Source organism: the organism of the source record quoted next, unplaced genomic scaffold (assembly GCF_019419815.1).
Source record: "Pyrus x bretschneideri cultivar Hongxiangsu unplaced genomic scaffold, Pyrus_bretschneideri_v1 Contig323, whole genome shotgun sequence".
NCBI lineage: Eukaryota > Viridiplantae > Streptophyta > Magnoliopsida > Rosales > Rosaceae > Pyrus > Pyrus x bretschneideri.
Genome location: NW_025999639.1, coordinates 17,059 through 36,732, shown reverse-complemented (window position 1 = coordinate 36,732; position 19,674 = coordinate 17,059). Strand labels below are relative to the sequence as shown.

Below are 19,674 nucleotides of genomic sequence, written 5' to 3'. Positions count from 1 at the left end.
TTATTCTCATGTCATTGCCTCTCTACATTCTAGATGGTGGGACTTAGCTTAAGATCTCTATTGTGCCCCAGTTACTAACTGACCTGTTATACCCATATTAAACTATGACAATGTAGTCCCCAATGATTTTCATGCTCTTTAGAGCCATTGACACATTTCCGTGCAGCTTTGATGGAAATCGTGGTTTGTGTGGGAAACAAATCAATCTGGTATGCAAAGATGCCCCTGGGGAATCACCAAATTCCCAATCTCCAAGCTCAGGTAAACCTCCTTGGATGTGAAATAGATGGGTGCAATGTTTGTGATTATCTAGAGACTCTTTAGAACGTGAAAGCCTTCAAATTATTTTGGTTTCACTATGACTTCTCATGTTGGTGAAGTCCTTGGAGAATGTTAAAATTTCCCTCTGGTGAATCTCAAGTGCTGACAACATTATGGTACTCATACTTAGTATTGAAACTTTTGTAGAGCAAAATCAAGGTGGAAAGAAGAAATACTCTGGTAGGCTACTTATCAGTGCATCAGCAACTGTGGGTGCACTTCTTTTGGTGGCTCTCATGTGTTTCTGGGGTTGCTTTCTTTATAAAAAGTTCGGTAAACATGACAGTAAAGGTCTTGCAATGGATGTTACTGGAGGTACTGGTTACTTTCTGGCTTATATTTGATTTACGTCAACAAATCTTGAGTTCCTAGTTTTTGAAATCTGACCAACAGTCTTGTTGCTCCAGGTGCATCAATTGTAATGTTTCATGGAGATTTGCCATATTCTTCTAAAGACATAATTAAGAAGTTAGAGACTTTGAATGATGAACACATAATTGGTGTTGGTGGCTTTGGAACAGTGTACAAGCTTGCAATGGATGACGGCAAAGTATTTGCATTAAAAAGAATTGTAAAGATGAATGAGGGGTTTGATCGTTTTTTCGAGAGGGAGCTAGAAATTCTTGGAAGTATAAAACACCGGTACCTAGTGAATTTGAGGGGCTATTGCAATTCTCCCACATCAAAGTTGCTAATCTATGATTTCTTATCTGGTGGAAGCCTTGATGAAGCGCTTCACGGTTAGATGTCTTCTCTTGTGTTTATTTTCATTGCTTTAACATGTTGCATGTGCATCTGGTTTAGATGAATGATAAAGTTATTATCTATACATGAAGTTAGGGGGGTAATGAGTGTAGGACCCGGAAAGAGAAGGTTACAGAGAGTAAATTAAAAAAGAAACCATATAAGGAAACTTACTGTCTGCAAGAAATTCAATACTTAAAACTGTCCAACAAAAGGACAGTGGTGCCTTCGAGTTTATACGAATCCAAATAAAAATACTTGAATAAAGTTAACCATAAATGTGTCTAATAACCTAAACTCACCATGTGATGTTGCACATAAGTGTTTAGATGCACATCATGATCTCCATCAAAGGAACACGTGGCATTATTGATCAGGCTCAGTATTTGGTATACATATGTACTTTTCTTGATGAAAGTTTTTAAAATATTTTACTGCACATTATACATATTTGTTACAAGGAAATAAACCATTGGAACAATAATATTTCATAAACCATTGAACAGAAAGATCTGAGCAGCTTGATTGGGATGCACGATTGAATATTATTTTGGGAGCAGCAAAAGGCCTGGCTTACTTGCATCATGATTGCTCACCTAGGATCATACATCGAGACATAAAGTCAAGCAACATTTTACTTGATGGAAGTCTTGAGGCACGCGTATCTGACTTTGGACTTGCCAAACTGTTGGAGGACGAAGAATCGCACATTACAACAATTGTTGCGGGAACATTTGGTTATCTGGCTCCCGGTAAGAAAATGTTATTGTAGTTTCTGTTTTGTTATGCTGAGCTCTCAACTCTCTGAACGTGGATATTGTTCTATAAATTATGGGAATGATTCTGCACACCCCTGTTTAGTTCTTTCCATTGATTCCCCTTTGAAATAAGCAGGGGTGTGTAGGGGGACAAAAAAGGTGTGGAAATCACTTCCTATTATAATGACTAGATCCATGGTAGGTGGAAATAAATTATTACGATTTTCACCTATAGCAGATTTTCACGCTCTTCCATAACAGTTTCTGTGCATAATTAAATTTGGAGTAGTAAGTGATACAAAAGTGTACTAAACTAAACAACCAAATGGAGCAGCATAGCAGCCTAAAATAGCCTGTACAGTGGCAGAATAACAAACAACACAATAGAACTCCCAAGTAAAAACTAAACACGATTGAATGCATTTACATGCACTTACAACTGCTCCAGTTATAGGTGTCTGGTAATGTACATGCTTACAAATCAGCTTCCTGATGAAATGTGTTTTTGTTACACAAAGGGAGGAAAACTTTGTGTGTGCTGGCAGTTATTTCTGAAGTAGTACGATACAGTTTTTGTTAAATTTATATACAACCTGAGTGATATGACCTCATTGGCAGAGTATATGCAAAGTGGCAGAGCAACTGAAAAGACTGATGTTTATAGTTTTGGGGTCCTTGTGCTTGAAGTATTAAGTGGAAAACGACCCACAGATGCATCATTTATCGAGAAGGGCCTCAACATTGTTGGCTGGGTATGTCTCTCTATGTGTGGTTTTTGTCAAAAATAATATTGCTTTTTGACATGAAGCTAAATCAGCAAGTGTAAATCATGTCCTCTAAAATTGACTGCAGTATGGCCATGTTTGTTTTAGCGTTTATAAAATTTAGTTGGGAATAGTATAAGCATAGTGAATTGTGAACTGCATATCCATGTCAACTGTTGGAAATCAATTGCACGTGTTGAATATAATAGGTGAAAGAATGATAAAGAAAATATTTTGGTTTTGATTGATTGTTCCAGTCAAGTAAATATTATGTAAAGTTCCTTAATGATATCATTTTTGGAATGGGTATCGTTTCTTCAAGTTAGGTCTTCTAATTTATCTGCAATTCCCTCTGCAGTTAAATTTTCTGGTCACAGAAAATAGGCAAAGGGAAATTGTTGATCCACAGTGTGAAGGGGTGCAAGCTGAAAGCCTCGATGCCCTGCTTTCTGTCGCCATTCAATGTGTTTCTTCAACTTCAGAAGATCGACCCTCTATGCACAGGGTGGTCCAGCTGCTTGAATCTGAGGTCATGACACCATGCCCTAGTGACTTCTACGATTCCAGCTCTGAGTAAAAAGGCTTTGTGCAGATGGCAAGTCTGAATTTGCGTTTACATCGCTGTTGTATCAGATATGTAATGCAAACAGTGGAAGGGAATCAGAATCTGTGAAGGTACATTAGCCAATTCATTCGTTCATTCTTTCTTCAGAAAGACTACAATTAGAAGCTGGCATGCACATCTGTTGTCCACATTGCCTTTGTTCAGACATCGTATTCATCATCAACGAGATTCTGGATGCAATTTGCTCCTCTTGTTCTCCTTTTGTGCGGTTGCGTTCAAACTCTTGTAATTCCTCTTGCCCGTTCACCAAAATTAAGTGTATATGATATTTATACAAATAGGTCACTCTGCAAGTGATTCTTGTTGATGCCATTTTTGTAAAATATGATTACGTGACAATAAACAGTAGGATGTAGGAGCACCTGCGCCCGCTGTTTTTCTTTCGTTTGTAATATTATGTTCCCCCTTTCAGAATTTAATTCTTAATCTGCCTTGATCTTGATTTAAATGTTTTGCCCTAATACGATTTGCAATGCCTATTCTGTTTGCGCTGGATTGCCAATCGACGGGTCAATTTCTTGTTTGCTGTAAATAAATATTATAGAGATGGGGTTCCGACAAACATGGAATGCTTCCCACTGCCTATACCGCAGGAGAGATTTCTCTTGCATCCAATTATAGTTTGAGTAGCGTAAGTGCGTAACTGGCCAATCAATTCTTGTCACGTATCTATAGGAAACGTTGAAAAACTATTAGCATGCAAACAAGTGCATCAAACGTTTATAAACCAAAATAATATATCGAATAGAGGTGTATTTGAGTCAGAAGGGTAGCTTAGTCCTCACAATAGGCTAGCACTAATGTGGTTTAAATTCGTCTCTAGCGAGAATCGACCATAAAACTTCTAAAGAGGAGTACCATTAGACCGTAGTACCAAGTGACAGACCTTATGAATTTAAACCTATTTAATGATAGCCAAAATGAAAAAAGAACACACAACTAAATGAAAGAGGAAAAAAAGAACAATGGAAAAAACTTTAATGTGTTGCAGTCATATTTAGAATAGGAATGTGTTTGTGTAAATTCTAGTGTATCTAGGGATATCTTTCATATTCCCCTTAGTAGTCTAATTCCGATTAGAGTTGTAATTCTAAAAGGGTTAAGGATTTTACCTATTCTACTACTATAAATAAAGGCACAATGGGGGTGATACAACACACACCTCATAATTAAATCTCTCTATTCTCTTTCTCACTACCGCTAGCCTCCTTCTCTCTATTCCCTTAGAATATCTTAGTTAAATAGGTCTACAACACGTTATCAACACGCTCTTACCAGAAGTTAAGAAACTGACGGATTGTAGGAGGCTATCTTCTACAAAATTCAAAGGCTCTTATTTGTTTTCTACCAATTAGGTACAAAGGAAGATATTTGAAACATCCACGAATCATGAAAACATTCCCCATGATGCATGAACCCCTCTATGTTTATATTTTCCTTCTATATATATATATATTGTATATGTTTCATATATTTGTCAATATATATATATATATATATATATATATATATATGTTTCATGCATTACACAATTATATTGCTATGTGAAATTTGTGAGTCAAAGCATATAAATAAATTAGAAGCAATTAGGATTTTTCAAACCCTAGGGATGTGAAAAAGAAAAAGAATTTTTTTTGGGAACTGTGCGGCGCAATCACTGCACCATCACCGTGGCTTCACCAAACCACAGCCGTTGGCCTGAAGCTCAGCTGCGTGGAACATGTCATGGCACGATGTCGTTTGACGCCTTATACCTCACGGCAGCAGCCCTTTAGGCTTTGTTGCGCTGACCCGAACCGTAGGCCTTCAGCCTAATTAGCTTTATAGGGCCTGAAGTCTCTTAGCCCAACCAAGAAAGCCTACAGCCTTTTTGGCCTGTTGTCTCGAGTCCCTAGGCCCAACTCCAGTAGCCCAAAGCTGCTAGGCTTCCTTTTTTGCCCATGATCCGGCTCGCTCGCAGCAGCCCTTAGCTTACTGGGCTTTGCCCAAATCTCAGCCCACTCGTTAGCAGCCTTATGCTACTGGGCTTCATTTGCCCCAGACCTAAAAACCCAAAACCCAGCTTCGGCTGGGCTTCCCCAGACCAACCCAATGGCCAGCTTTCGCTGGGCCTGCACTTGTTTCGACCCAATGCTAGCAACCCTCGTCGAAGCCCAATTAGTATGCAGTTGAACCTGTAGGGCTCTTCTCCCACATTATTTTGCTTTCACGATCGACCTCGTTTGGTCCCGATCTATTGAATTAATCAAAAGTAATCTGCAGTCCATTAATCTGATAATTAATCCAAAATTATTGACCTGAAGATCACTTTTGGACATTAGCGATTCAATAATTTATTTTTATATTTTGAACCGTTGACATCCTTTCGTAGTCCCGAAGCTCTCACACTTGAGTTTCTGAAGAAACTCAAATCCACTACACTTAAATTAGCATATTGCATTATGTGTTCTTGCAGGAACCTCTCCTTTATGAACTAATCGTTCATAAAACTAAATTGAACCTGTAGTTTCATATTTAGTGCCTTTGAAACCCGAAGTTTTTACTCAAAACTTCCCACATGAAACCTGTAGCTTTCATGCATAAATTAAACCAATACATGTCTATAGAACCCGAATGTTCTACGATATATGTCTATGGATTACCATATGACTAACCATGTTTTTGTTGTAACCTCTGTTTTAGGGACATGTTGAACTTGAACAAGCTCGATTTCATCACTCTGGAAGCATCTAGAAGAAACTACCTGAAATGGGTTCCAGACGTGAAGCTCCATCTTACTGCAAAAGGTATTAAAGCCACCATCGAGGCACCTACCGACGACAAACCTATCGACGAAGCTCAGAAAGCTACTTCAGTGATCTTTATTCGAAGACACATCCATAATGCACTGCAGATTGAGTATCTCACTGAGGAGCACCCACGCACCCTTTGGCTTGCTCTAGCCGACCGTTTCGATCACCAAAAAAACATCTACTTGCCTAAAGCAAGACACAACTGGCAGCATCTTTGCTTCCAAGACTTTAAGTTCGTGAATGAATACAACTCTGAAGTTTGTAGAATCCGATCACTACTGAAGTTCTGTAAAATGGAACTCACCGAATTAGATATCCTGGTGAATACTTATTCGACCTTCCATGCCACCAATACTGTCTTGCAACAACAATATAGGGCACAGAAGTTCACCAAATTTTCGGATTTGATCTCTGTTTTACTTCTCGCTGAAAAGTAGAACCAACTTTTAATGAAGAATCATCAAGCTCGACCGACTGGCTCGAACGCTGCGCCTGAAGCACACGCGACCAATTCTAGCAGCCATATACGACGCAAGAACTGCTGTGGCCGTGGCAATGGGCGGCAACCCCACAATGGGCCCAAGGTCAACAGAATCAAGGCCCACCCAAGGGAGGAAATGTGACCCAGTAGCGCCAACCACTTGCCTGTAAGGCCCTAAACTTCAAGAACAAGGGAAAAGCTACCGTTCAACCGGTTTCCACTGAAATGGACATGTGCTACCGCTATGGATCAAAGGATCATTGGTCACGTGTATGCAGAGCTAACCCCAAGGCTATTGCCAAGTATCATTCCTGTCGTGAGTCTAACTTTGCAAATGTGGATCATCCGGAAGATGCTACTACATCCATGGAGATATCAAATTTGCAAGAGATATCAGCTCTTATGGAAGAATGAATTTCAGACATATTTTAAGGTGTTTTACCCCTAGTGGCCGAACCCCCCCTATTTTCTAGGTTTATGGTTTAATTTTGAACAATTTTTCTAAGTCTTTGGAATAATTTGTTTGGTTTTGGTTTGTTTTGAATTATGGATTGTTATTTTATGGATATTATTTCTCGAATTGCTTAATTGAATGAATGTAATTATATTTATGTATGTGACCAATTCAATCAATTTATTTCTAGGTATGTCTAGTGGGTAAGTTAGTTATCTGGCTGATAGTGCTACCACGCACGCCATATTGCATGAGTAACACTATTTTACTAGCTTTATACCCAAGAAAGCACATCTGACAACTTTTTCAGACCCATCCAACCTGATTGAAGGATACAGAAAGGCCCGTATCATATTGTCCAATGGTACAATCTTAACCATTAAAGAGGCCTTCTATTCTCCACGTTCCAGAAGAATGTTGCTGAGTGTTAGAGATATTCGAGATAATCAATATCATGTTGAAACCACTGAAGATAATGGTTCTGAATTTCTTTGTATCACTTCGTACAAATATGGCCAGAAGCGTATTCACGAGAAGTTGGAACGTCTCCCCGAGCGAGTTATACATCACAACCATTCATAGCATAGAAGGCCACCATGTGGCCTGCCCTGTGCCTGAGTTCTATTGCACTTTGTTGCTTTGGCATGATCGTATAGGACATCCCAGACGTGACATGATGCGCCGTATCCTCAAAACATCACATTGCATCGTTTACTTCCCTATGTTGGATTCCCGCCATGCAAATCGTTTTCTTTAAGGAAGTTAAATACTCAACCTTCGATTACAAAGATTATTCATAACCCCCCTAAGTTTCTTCAAAGGATTCAAAGGGATATTTGTGGACCTATCCAACAAACATGCGGACCATTTAGATACTTTATGGTGTTGGTTGATGCATCGACATGATGATCATATGTTTTCCTGTTGCCAACATGCAATGCTGCATTTGTGAAACTCCTAGCATAAATTATTAAGCTAAGGGTTCACCATCCTGATTATTCGATTAAGATGATTTGACTGGATAACGCTGGAGAGTTTACGTCATAGACTTTTGACGATTATTGCATGTCAGTAGGGATTGATGTGGAACATCATGTACCCCATGTTCACACCCAAAATGGCCTAGCAGAAACTTTCATAAAGCACCTTCAATTGATAGCTCAGACTTTGGTTATGAGAACCAAACTGCCGGTATCTGCCTAAGGCTATGCATTATTGCACGCAGCTATGTTGGTTCGCCTGAGGCCCACTGCTACCCAACCTTATTCACCATTACAGTTGGCTACTAGATACGAGCCTGACATCTTGCATTTACGTGTGTTTGGGTGCGCATTTTATGTGCCAATAGCGCCCCCACTATGTACCAAAATGGGTTCTTAAATAAAAATGAGAATCTATGCCGGTTATCATTCGCCATCAATTGTTCGTTATTTAGAACCTTTGACAGGAGATCTCTTTACTGCAAGTTTTGCGGATTGTCACTTTGATGAGACAGTCTTCCCATCATTAAGGGGATATAAGCATGCTAACGTTACTGGAGAACACCACGAATTGTCGTGGTATGCTCCAATTATGTCTCATTTAGATCCCCCCACTGCTCAGTATGAAACTGAGGTGCGACAAATTATAGATCTTCAGAGTATTACTCAGAGCACGCCAAATGCTTTTACTAATCTAGCTAAGGTGACAAGATGAAATATACCCGCTGCAAACGCACCTCCAACGATAGATGTACCCTGCGTATGTCATAATCCTGCCTGGGAAGGCTGGACCGTCCTCGAAGGTGGGGAGGCCGCACCTTCCACACGACCCGGTACATTGGTGGCTAGCCAATCATCTACTCCGACCCTGAAGTGTGGCAGACCTCTTGGTTCAAAGGATTCACAACCCCGGAAAAGGAAATTGGCACTAACTAGTGACCCTAGTTTGAATCCAACCATTGCTCACTCATCTGTTCTAACACATGAGGTTATTTTAGATTATGGTGATGTCTTGGTCGAGACAAACCGACCTCTCGAGAATCATGAGATTTCGGTCCACTAAGCAGTATTGGATGAGGTTTGGAATCAAAATGAGATGATCGTTGACTATGCATTTGCGTAGACAGTAGCTACTAACAACATGCTTAGTGATGACATTGAACCACGTTCCATTGATGAATGCCGACATAGAACGGATTGGTCAAACTGGAAACAAGCAATCCAGGTTGAACTCTATTAGCTCGCGAAACGTAAAGTGTTTGGACTTATTGTTCCTACACCACCACATATGAAGCCTGTTCGCTACAAGTGGGTTTTCGTGAGGAAGCGTAATGAGAAGAATGAAATAGTGCGATACAAAGCACGCATTGTAGCTCAAGGCTTTTCTCAGAGCCTTGGGATTGATTATGAGGATACGTATTCCCTCGTAATGGATGTTATAACATTTCGTTACCTAATCAGTTTGGTAGTTTCTGAAAAGCTGAATATGCAGCTTATGGATGTGGTAACCATGTATCTCTATGGGGATCTAGATATGGAAATATACATGAAAGTTCCAGAAGGACTTCCATTGACTGGTTCAAATTGTTCTAGACCACGGAACACTCTCTCGATTAGATTGAGGAGATCACTCTATGGATTGAAACAATCCGGGCAGATGTGGTATAATCGTCTGAGTGAATATTTGACAAGTCAGGGTTATGTGAACAACAAATTATGCCCATACATGTTCATAATGAAGTCACATTCTGGATTTGCAATCTTTGCAGTTTATGTTGACAACATGAACCTCATCGGAACTCTCGCAGAGCTTGAGGAAATTGCCGCTCACTTGAAATTGGAATTTGAGATGAAAGATCTTGGGAAAACTCGATATTGCCTCGGCCTAGAGATCGAGCATTGTTCAAATGGAATCCTAGTACATCAATCGAACTACACCCAAAAGGTGTTGCGACGTTTTAATGACGATAAAACGAAGCCTTCGAGTACACCTATGGTTGTTCCGACTTTAGATGCTAAATGAGATCCCTTCCATCCAAAGGAGGACGAGGAAGAGATTTTGGAGCCCGAAGTTCCATACCTAAGTGCCCTTGGGGCTTTATTGTACTTAGCTTAATGCACTAGACCCGACATCTCATTCATTATTAATCTTTTGGCTAGATACGACAATGTGCCCACATGCAGGCACCAAAATGGTGTTAACGATATTTTTCGCTACCTCAAGGGTATGATGGATTTGGGCTTGTTCTATATCCGTAAATCTTCGAGTGTTGCCGTTCCCCTTGGTTCTCAAATTGATTCTTGCCTTGTTGGATATATAGACGCTGGATATATGTCTGACCCACATAGGACACATTCTCAAACGGGCTATGTCTTTACTGTTGGAGACACCACTATATCTTGGAGGTCTACCAAGCAAACACTAGTTGTGACTTCTTTGAACCATGCTGAGATTCTCGCCCTACATGAAGCATCGCATGAGTGTTTTGGGTTGAGAGCAGTCATGGAACATATTTGAAGAACTAGTGGTCTTACTTCCATCGTTGACCTTCCTACGACGATCTTTGAAGACAATGCAGCATGTATCCAGTAGTTAAAAAAGGGATACATCAAGGGAGACAACACCAAACACATAACGCCAAAGTTCTTTTATTCTCACCAGCAACAACAACATCAGAACATTGAAGTCAAGCAAATATGTTCCCAGGACAACCTAGCCGATCTCTTCACCAAGTCATTGCCGAAGTCTACATTTCAGAAGTTTGTCCAAGGAATCGGTATGCGTAAATTATCTGAGTTGAATCACTTGTAGTGAGTATCCTGAAGCATACTCACTTAATCTTAATATACTCTTTTTCCTACGATTAAGAGCATTTTTCCCACTGGTTTTTTGCTACCTAACGAGGTTTTGATGAGATACCCGTCCTGGGATGATCATACTCCGTTGACTTCACTACTTTCATCCTGTTTGACGTTTGTTTTAGACATTATGCATACTTCTTACTTTTCTCCTTAGTCTATGGGTTTTCCCCATGCCTCGAGTTTTACCATAGGAAGGTTTTGTGAGTTTTACTACCAATGCATACTTTCTTTATATTTGAGACTTGCATTCGCCCATTATGCCAACAACTTCATCAACTATTCTACCTTATTTGCTGAAGATCTGATGCGATGTTTTGTTTGAGTATTTACACACTCAAGGGGAGTGTTGAAGTCATATTTAGAATAGGAATGCGATTGTGTAAATCCTAGTATATCTAGGGATATCTTTTATATTCCCTTTAGTAGTCTAATTCCTATTAAAGTTGTAATTCTAAAAGGATAAGGATTTTAACTATCCTAATACTATTAATAAAGGCACAATGGTGGTAATACAACACACAACTCACAATTAAATCTCTCTATTCTCTCTCTCACTACCGCCGACCTCCCTCTCTCTATAATAGCTCAGTTAAATAGGCATACAACATAATGCATTTATTTTAATAATTGAAAGGGGCTGCAACAACATATATGCTAAACAACAATACCATTTGTTCAAGGGTCCTTGGGTTTAAAGAACATCTCACTAGGTCACCATTGAGAAAAACATAAGCATCCCACTAGGTGACCGGAGCAACAGAGCGAAGGTCACAAACTCGACACTTTATGTTACTTCAAAGTCTCATTGATTTTGTACATCAACACACTCAAATGCATCACCAGTCCACTTCTTCTTGTGAGGTCCTACGGTACAAGGAAAGAAGGATGTCATACAATTGAAAATAAATTAGGTGATCAAAATATGGAATAGGCAACAGAAAGTTTGGATAATGAAGAAAGGCATGTATTGAGACGTAGATGGAAGGAATAACTTGTTTAATGATCACATTAGAACTGCATCGAATAAGAATTTGATGTGGAAGACGAGAGACTAATCAAATGTGGATTCACTCATGCTACAGCAGGAGATGAAAAGAAAATTAATCATGCAGGATTGTCTTTGAAACGGAAAAACAGGCAGCATCTAAACAAAATTGAAGGAAACACTTGTAACCAGCTACCATGCCTTCGAGATCACGAAGAACTGATAATCAGTCATGCAGGATTGCTATAAAGCTTAAGCGACGAAACTTTCGCCGGCTCAAATATATTTTTTATTTTTTTCAATAAAATAAAACTTTGCCCAATGAAATAGTTTGGTTGGTCATGTCAAGTTTGTTGAACAAAGTTGGTCAACACACTTTTGCTCGACAAAAGTGTAGTTGGGAAATCAGTCTGGCAAAATGTTTTTGCTCAACAATTTGTTATTTTTGTCGGGCAAAATTTCGCGCATTGAAATTTGTCCAAAGAATTTGTCGGGCAAAATAATATAAGGCGAAGAAATCTCATTTTGGCCGACTAGACCGATACGAAACTGAAGAATGTATCAGTTAAAACAATATTGACAATGAAAAGAAAATATTGGACTTTTGAGTTCGCGTTTGAAGGATTAGATTTGGCTTTTCATTTTTTTTCATTTTTATCATTGATACCTGAAAAAAAAAAAAAAAAAAAATGTAACTGAATCTTGTATTTATTACTGATCAGTTAAATTGGAATTCAATAAATTCTTAATTAAGTTGATAATTATATGCTTTTGCAGCAGTTCTAAGCATAAAAACGAAAGTTCATAACATATTTTATTATTATTCAGATGATGAGAAACTTAAAGAACTAAACTAATTTGTTAATCAATGCTTGGTGCAATCAGCCGGCTTAAACGACAAAGTTCTGTCCTCAAGATCATAACCCACCAGGAAGTTTATTTGAGCCAAGTTCCCAAATATTGCAACGTCACTGGACGGTATCATTGTCAGGCAAACCAAATCGTCCTCCATTCTAGCAAATGTGTTTACTGCCTGCAACTTCACATCCGCACCCTTGAAGTGCGCAGTTATAACGGGAACACCAATGTCATCGCTTTCGCTTCGAAAACAAAGGCTCAGAATCCCCCTCGGATCACTAACCCTCTCTGCGTTAATGGCAACCTCCAACGCCGATACCAAATCGTCATAAAATCCAGGTGGAAGGAATGTCAAAGTAGTACCTGAATCGATGATAATGTTACCCTCATTGCCAGCAACAGCAACAGCAACAGCAGGACTATCTTTGCAGTTCGGTGATTTGGTTTTGTAGGCCAACCTCTTCTCTCCAACGCTAATGGCCTCGAGTGTGAGGTAATAGAAAGTGTCGGGCTCTTTCGCAACTAGAGGAGTTGAAACAGCACCAGCACCCGAGACAATGCCGGCACTGCCAAAACTTATCTTGCTCGCCAAGTTATTGTTCGGATTCTTACTATTTGATGCCAGAGGCACCAAACAGTAGGAAAATTTACCACCACCGGTCGATTTAGTCAGTTGAGAAGCGAGGGAAAGAGGACCGCCTCCGAGGCCAATCAAGCCAGAACCGGACTCGTCAAATGTACCACCATTTTGATGCCCACAACCGAAGAGAATTTTCGGAAGCGAAACTGGACGACCGGTAGTTGATCCAATGGTGAAGGTCTCAACAGCTAGAGTTCCTCTAGTGAAAGAGCGGTCTCCGTAACGATAGCTATAGTCACATGTTTCGTGTTCGTTGTCTTGGGTGCCGCAGGCGGCTTCTTCGAGATAAGTACATGAATTGGACTGACACGGGATGGAGCGGTAGGTCGACGATTTCTTGGGATCGAAGAGAGGAGGTTTTTGGTTGAAGCATTGCTTGCATGGCTTGCATTGAGTCCAAATGAGATCACTGCCAGTGTCGGCTATTCCGAGGACTTCAACTGGTGGGGTCCCAATTGATACGTTCATTAGGTATTCTCCATTACTTGATATTATTCTGGACTGGATATCTGCTGATGACGACAACGACGATGATGAGGTGATTAGTGGCTTGACGAAGCGATTGGCACGTGTGACAGAACGACAAAAGGCATCGTGCAAGCGATCGTAATGAGACACGGATGAATTGTACCAGGGAGAGAGGGTAGAGTCGCGGTGTATGAGATCAGCAGTGAAACCGTGGCTATTGGCTTGGGTGAGCAAAATGAAAAATGCAAGTAGGGCAAGGGGAAAATGATTCATATTGCTAGCAGAAGTAGCTAATGCCACCTTATCGGTTTGGTTTGGTTTCGATTGGAGATGGAATGACGAAAGCGTTGGTGTTGCAACAAGTATTTATAGACGTTGTGATGGTGAACAAAATTCAATTACGACATTATGATTGGAAGATCAACATGCAGAGCGGTTTTAGAGATGTAAAAAGACTGCAGGTCGACGAACAGGTTGTGAAAATTTAATAATCCAATTATATATTATTGAATAATTATTGTTATTACTGGATTATACCGCATTGGATAGATGACGACACATTTTCTTGATGATTTGATCGGAATGAAACAAAATGAGTTAAGGGTAAATCATACGATTACTTATTACAGAACTGATGGGCTGAACTCTTATGTATTCTGTCTATTCAGATCTCCTTGTTTCTGCTTTTCTGATGGCTCTCTCTATTTTATTGTGCCTTTGAGCTTTTTCCAATCGGTGAGATTTAATATTCAAACCATTGTGTCCTGTAAATTTATTTAGAAAGTTAATGCAAAGTTTATTGTCCCAATTTTTTTTATTTATTTTTTTCAAATTTAGAGTAAAATGGTGGAAATTCTATTTGAACTTATACTTGCCTCTGATTTGCAAGTGCCGCATGGCCTTGGTAGGTAGAGTTTTTTTCTCTTCAACCTATTGCTTTGTCGGTTCATACCATCCTTTTCCCTTAACATAAATTAATGTAAAATATCGCTTGCATTAAAAAGACATGTATAAATAGCATTAACATAAAGTAGGTTGATGTCTAGTGGAACATCTTTCACAAGAGAGATAGCTCACTAATAGATTGAGGGACAAGTAATTCGACTCATTTACATCCAAATCATGAATGTATGAAATCTATATTATATAAAGAGACTGTGATTTTTGCTAATTTGAATTGAAAGGTGATATAAAATCGGTCTATTTATTAGGTTTTTATTTATTTATTTATTTTTTATCTATTAGGTTTTTATTTATTTTTATTTTTGTAATTTTATCAAATTTTATATACACTAAAACCTGGTGAAAAAAGCACTGTTCATTAACAGTGCACGGGCGGTGCTGTTTTGCTTTAGGTCTCTTTCTCTTCTCATTTTCACTGCTTTTCTTTGCCCACCATTCTCTTGCCACGTGTCGATCATCCTGGAATGGTTCGCTTCGATTCTCTGGAAATTTCTTTCGGTTTCCATTTCCTTGGTTCGATTATACTTCTTGGTTTTATTTCGGTTTCTGCTCCTCTTTGGCAAAACTTTATGCTTCTCTGTGGTTCCTGGTGAGATTTACCACTTTCTCGATTTTTTTCTTATGTTATTCTAGGGTTTTGTTTATGGCCTCCGATTCTACATGTGGCTATTTAATTTTGTCAAGTTTTCAGTTTCAGGGCACTGTAGCTTATGGTTTTTCTTGAGCCTTTCTTTTCAGCGTTTGAAGGCATCTGTGCTGCATTTGTGTAAATTAATTTCCTTCGCTTCATGCATAGTAGACCTGATATTTGTGTCGTGTTTTTCGTGTTCGTGTCGTTTTCGTGTCATACCCAATATCTTAACGAGTCGTTACGTGTAACATCTGTTAAAATAAACAGATAAAATGACCCGACCCATTACTTGTTAAGGAAAATATATTTTAAACCAATAAATAATCAAATAAAAAACATAATACTAAATAAGTATATACATACCATATTGTTACGGGAATGTATACCATATTGTTACGGGAATGGGGAAGGAGAAGAGGATTATGGCTTTTATTATGATCAAATGGTAAAATTGGAAAATATTGGAATAGAGAGAGGTTTTTTCATCCAAAAATGTTCTAATAATATAAGTCAAATAGAATCCAACGGTACAGATTTACTCTCATTTATCTTACTGCTGTTATTTAAGTAAAATCTTTAATAGTTTTTTAATTAATGAAGAAATGTAAAAAATATAGGAAAAATATATAAACACTCGTAATGATAAGCTTTACAACTATCGTGAAGAGCTTAACTTCGAAATTCGCCACTATAATCATATAAATCATAGATCAAAAGTTAACCGTTGATTGTTATTTACATTTACGCTTCATTTTTCTCATCAAATTTTGTTTTTTCAAATTTTGTTTTTTGAAAACATGATCTATTAAAGGATGCAGGAAGATGAACGGTTTGGATCGTTGATATTATGTTCAGAGTTTTATGGTTAGTGAAAATATTGTTTGATGTTTATAAAGTTTCTACAAACTATATGTGACACACCCCGAACAAAATTTTTGGAGCGTGCTGGCCGTCACGTGAAGGTGACGTAGCCAAGTGTGCTATGCAGAAGTAAATAGTGAAAATACGAGGAAAATAAAGTCAACAAAATAATTTACAATAAAAAGATCAGTGAGTGCTAGGGACAAACACGTAAGGAAAATGCAAGGTAGGAGTTCAAGTATCCTAGGTGCAGTCTAGAATAAACACTACACAAGTGATAACTAGAAAATCCTACATGGAGGGTGCTTTGTCAGAAATGCCTCGATGTCTCTTTCGTCACCCACGTCCTCGCTACCTAAAACCTGGAGGGGCGCAAAACAGAAAACGTGAGTGGGCAAAAACAAAGTTTGTTTTCCAAACCATTTCAATATCAAGTAATAAACCCCTCTTTGTAAAACCCGTATACTTTCCAGAAAATATTATACGTACTCGTATATCAAATCATGATAAAAACGATAAACCTTAAATATGCCATGTCAGAAATATGCCGTGTTAGAATATCCAAACAATTAGTATAAGTATCAAGCAGGTGATATAAAACAATCGTAATATGCCAGTAATATCAGTACATCAGCCGGAGTCACCTAAAGTGACCTGTACGGCTGAAACTATAGCTCCTCAACCACTATCCTGCGCACGAGTCCGAACCACCTAAAGTGGTATGTACGACAGGCTAGTGTATCTAATTACGCTCAGTGCTACGATCATGTGAAGGTTGTGCGATGTATCGCAAGTCACCTACAAGTCGGAACCATCTAAAGTGGTATGTACGATAGGCTGGCACCTGCCTTGGATCCAAGGTGAGCGTATGGTGCAGGAGGTGAACGATCATGTGAAGGCTAGGCCCTACTCTGGCGGAGCACAATCACCGAGGTGCAGGAATATAAGCTATAACTCAATCTCATTAACACCACATCTATCACTAACAATATACTCACCTGACTTACCTGAGCGTCTGCGGCACAAAAGCATAACCAACACAATCATAACAATAATATCGACGATATTCGACATGGCATTTCAATTATAAAACCATTTAAAACGTAATATCTGGAAAGATACCAATCATAATATATATACTGAAAACAAAAGCTCACTCACTGATACGTAGAAGGGTCGTAAACCCCGAGCCTCGTGTGGCTGTGCTCGTCTTCTGGATAGTCCTCACCTATATGTGAAACAACTATAAAACCGTCAATTTAACGCACATAACCAACCTTAAGTAATAACTTCTCATACATTGCTTAAATGGGGTGTTTGAATATACCAACGTGATCTACTCAATCCCACGAACACCCTCATATTTTTAAAATAATTTTCTGATCTCCCACGTGCTGGCCAAGGCACGGCCAAATGCGCCGGCCATGCGCGGCACGTGCCTGGCACGCGTGTAGAAACCCTAACGCCGTTAGGGAATATTCCATTAAAACCCTAACAGAAGTTAACGGTCGTTACCTGACACAATTAGAATATTCCGTTAACTCTGATGTAATATTCTCCTCCTTCTTCGGTGAGTCTTGCCAGTCGTCGCTATCCGCTGCCGTTTACAACTCAAAATTTCGTCGGTTTCTGGAAAAACTTCAAACTTCAATATCTTCTTCATTTCTTAACTAAATTCCTTGAAATTTGTACCAAAATGAAGCTTACAATGAGTAGAACAAAACCTTACCACTTTGGGGGCCTAAAACCAACAGAATCTCGTCGGAGAAACCTCGATAATCCGGGGGCAACTTGATGAACTCGAGCTTCTCGACGTCCAAAACACTTTAAAATTACTCCCCAAGCTTCGTGAAGACGTCCTAAAGATCCCTAGAACCTTAGAAACATCTAAAAACCTCACGATCACGTGTGCATGAATAGTGCACCGAATCAGGGTTCTTGGGTTTTCGAGGGTTTCACGTCCTAAAAATGGTATGGATGAGTTCCTGGGCTTGCAAGGAGTCCAAACCAACCTTCAAACCTTTGATCCGTGCGTGGAAAGTTGGCTTCGAAGTTGTCTGTACACTTGTAAAGGAAAGGGAAGAAAATCCGAGAGAGAAGGGAGAGAGAAAGGTCCACAGTGTGTGTGTGTGGTGTGTGGTCCAGATGGCAGCCTATAAACAAAAACAATTCAAACAACACCCTACAATGCTAATTAACGTCCAGGGGTAAAATCCTCTTTTCACACTGACGTTAAAAATAATTCGGGACGAGCTGTCACAACCTTCCCACCTTAAGAAAAATTCGTCCCCGAAAATTACACAACAAAACAAACCACTAGTAATCATAAAACAAGCAGGGTACAAATCTCTTATTCGGTCTTCCGTCTCCTAAGTAGCCTCCTCCACTGAGTGATTCCTCCACAAAATCTTCACCAAGCACACTGGAAGTAACGACTATAAAACCGTCAATTTAACGCACATAACCAACCTTAAATAATAACTTCTCATACATTGCTCAAATGAGGTGTTTGAATATACCAACGTGATCTACTCAATCCCACGAACACCCCCATTTTTTTAAAATAATTTTTTGACCTCCCACGCCCCGTCCAAGGCACAGCCAAACGCACCGGCCACGCGCGGCACGTGCCTGGCATGTGTGTAGAAACCCTAACGCCGTTAGGAAATATTCCTTTAAAACCGTAACGGAAGTTAACGGCCCTTACCTGACGTCGTTAGAATATTTCGTTAACTCTGACGAAATATTCTCCTCCTTCTCTGATGACCCTCGCTGGTTGCCGCCATCCCCCGCCATCAACGCTGCCGTTTGCAACTCAAAATTTTGTCGGTTTCTGGAAAAACTTCAAACTTCAATATCTTCTTCATTTCTCAACCAAATTCCATGAAATTTTACCAAAATGAAGCTTACAACGAGTAGAACAAAACCTTACCACTTTGGGGACCCAAAACCAACAGAATCTCGTCGGAGAAACCTCGATAATCTGGCTAAACCTGTAACTCGATGAACTCGAGCTTCCCGACGTCCAAAACACTTCAAAATTACTCCCCAAGCTTCGTGAGGACGTCCTAAAGCTCCCTAGAACCTTATAAACATCTAAAAACCTCACGATCACGTGTGCATGAACAGTTCACCAAATCGGGGTTCTCGGGTTTTTGAGGGTTTCACATCCTAAAAATGGTGTGGATGAGTTCCTGGGCTTGCAAGGAGTCCAAAACTAACCTTCAAACCTTTGATCCGTGCGTGGAAAGTTGGCTTCGAAGTTGTCTGTACACTTGCATAGGAAAGGGAAGAAAATCCGAGAGAGAAGGGAGAGAGAAAGGTCCACAGGTGTGTGTGTGTGGTGTGTGGTCCAGATGGCAGCCCACAAACAAAAACAATTCAAACAATAGCCTAAAACGCTAATTAACGTCCAGGGGTAAAATCATCTTTTCACACTAACATTAAAAATAATTCGGGACGGGCTGTCACAATATGACATCAACTC

The 19,674-nt window shown here is 39.5% G+C and overlaps 2 protein-coding genes across 2 annotated transcripts; one reads left to right on the top strand and one right to left on the bottom strand.

Moving 5' to 3' along the window:
- The first annotated feature begins 53 nt into the window (after positions 1-53).
- Positions 54-3,623, top strand: LOC125480287 (LRR receptor-like serine/threonine-protein kinase FEI 1). The gene is made up of 6 exons (XM_048590893.1): positions 54-261; positions 469-636; positions 729-1,061; positions 1,572-1,817; positions 2,442-2,575; positions 2,946-3,623. The coding sequence occupies exons 1-6, from the start codon at positions 123-125 to the stop codon at positions 3,162-3,164; spliced, it is 1,239 nt and encodes a 412-aa protein (XP_048446850.1). The 5' UTR covers positions 54-122; the 3' UTR covers positions 3,165-3,623.
- Positions 3,624-12,631: 9,008 nt separating this feature from the next.
- On the bottom strand, positions 12,632-18,983 carry LOC103935177 (aspartic proteinase CDR1-like). Its single transcript, XM_048590892.1, has 3 exons — positions 18,895-18,983; positions 17,195-17,202; positions 12,632-14,022 (listed from the first exon to the last, which is right to left on the bottom strand). Exons 1-3 carry the CDS (start codon positions 18,981-18,983, stop codon positions 12,632-12,634), a joined length of 1,488 nt encoding a protein of 495 aa, XP_048446849.1.
- Positions 18,984-19,674: the final 691 nt, after the last annotated feature.

What these genes read in the sequence shown, in the direction of transcription:
- LOC103935177 (XM_048590892.1), bottom strand. Translation starts at nt 18,983, where the DNA reads ATGGCGGGGGATGGCGGCAACCAGCGAGGGTCATCAGAGAAGGAGGAG.
- LOC125480287 (XM_048590893.1), top strand. Translation starts at nt 123, where the DNA reads ATGATTTTCATGCTCTTTAGAGCCATTGACACATTTCCGTGCAGCTTT. An exon ending in TTCCCAATCTCCAAGCTCAG is followed by an intron (nt 262 to 468) that starts GTAAACCTCCTT and finishes AAACTTTTGTAG; the next exon opens with AGCAAAATCAAGGTGGAAAG. An exon ending in TGCAATGGATGTTACTGGAG is followed by an intron (nt 637 to 728) that starts GTACTGGTTACT and finishes TTGTTGCTCCAG; the next exon opens with GTGCATCAATTGTAATGTTT.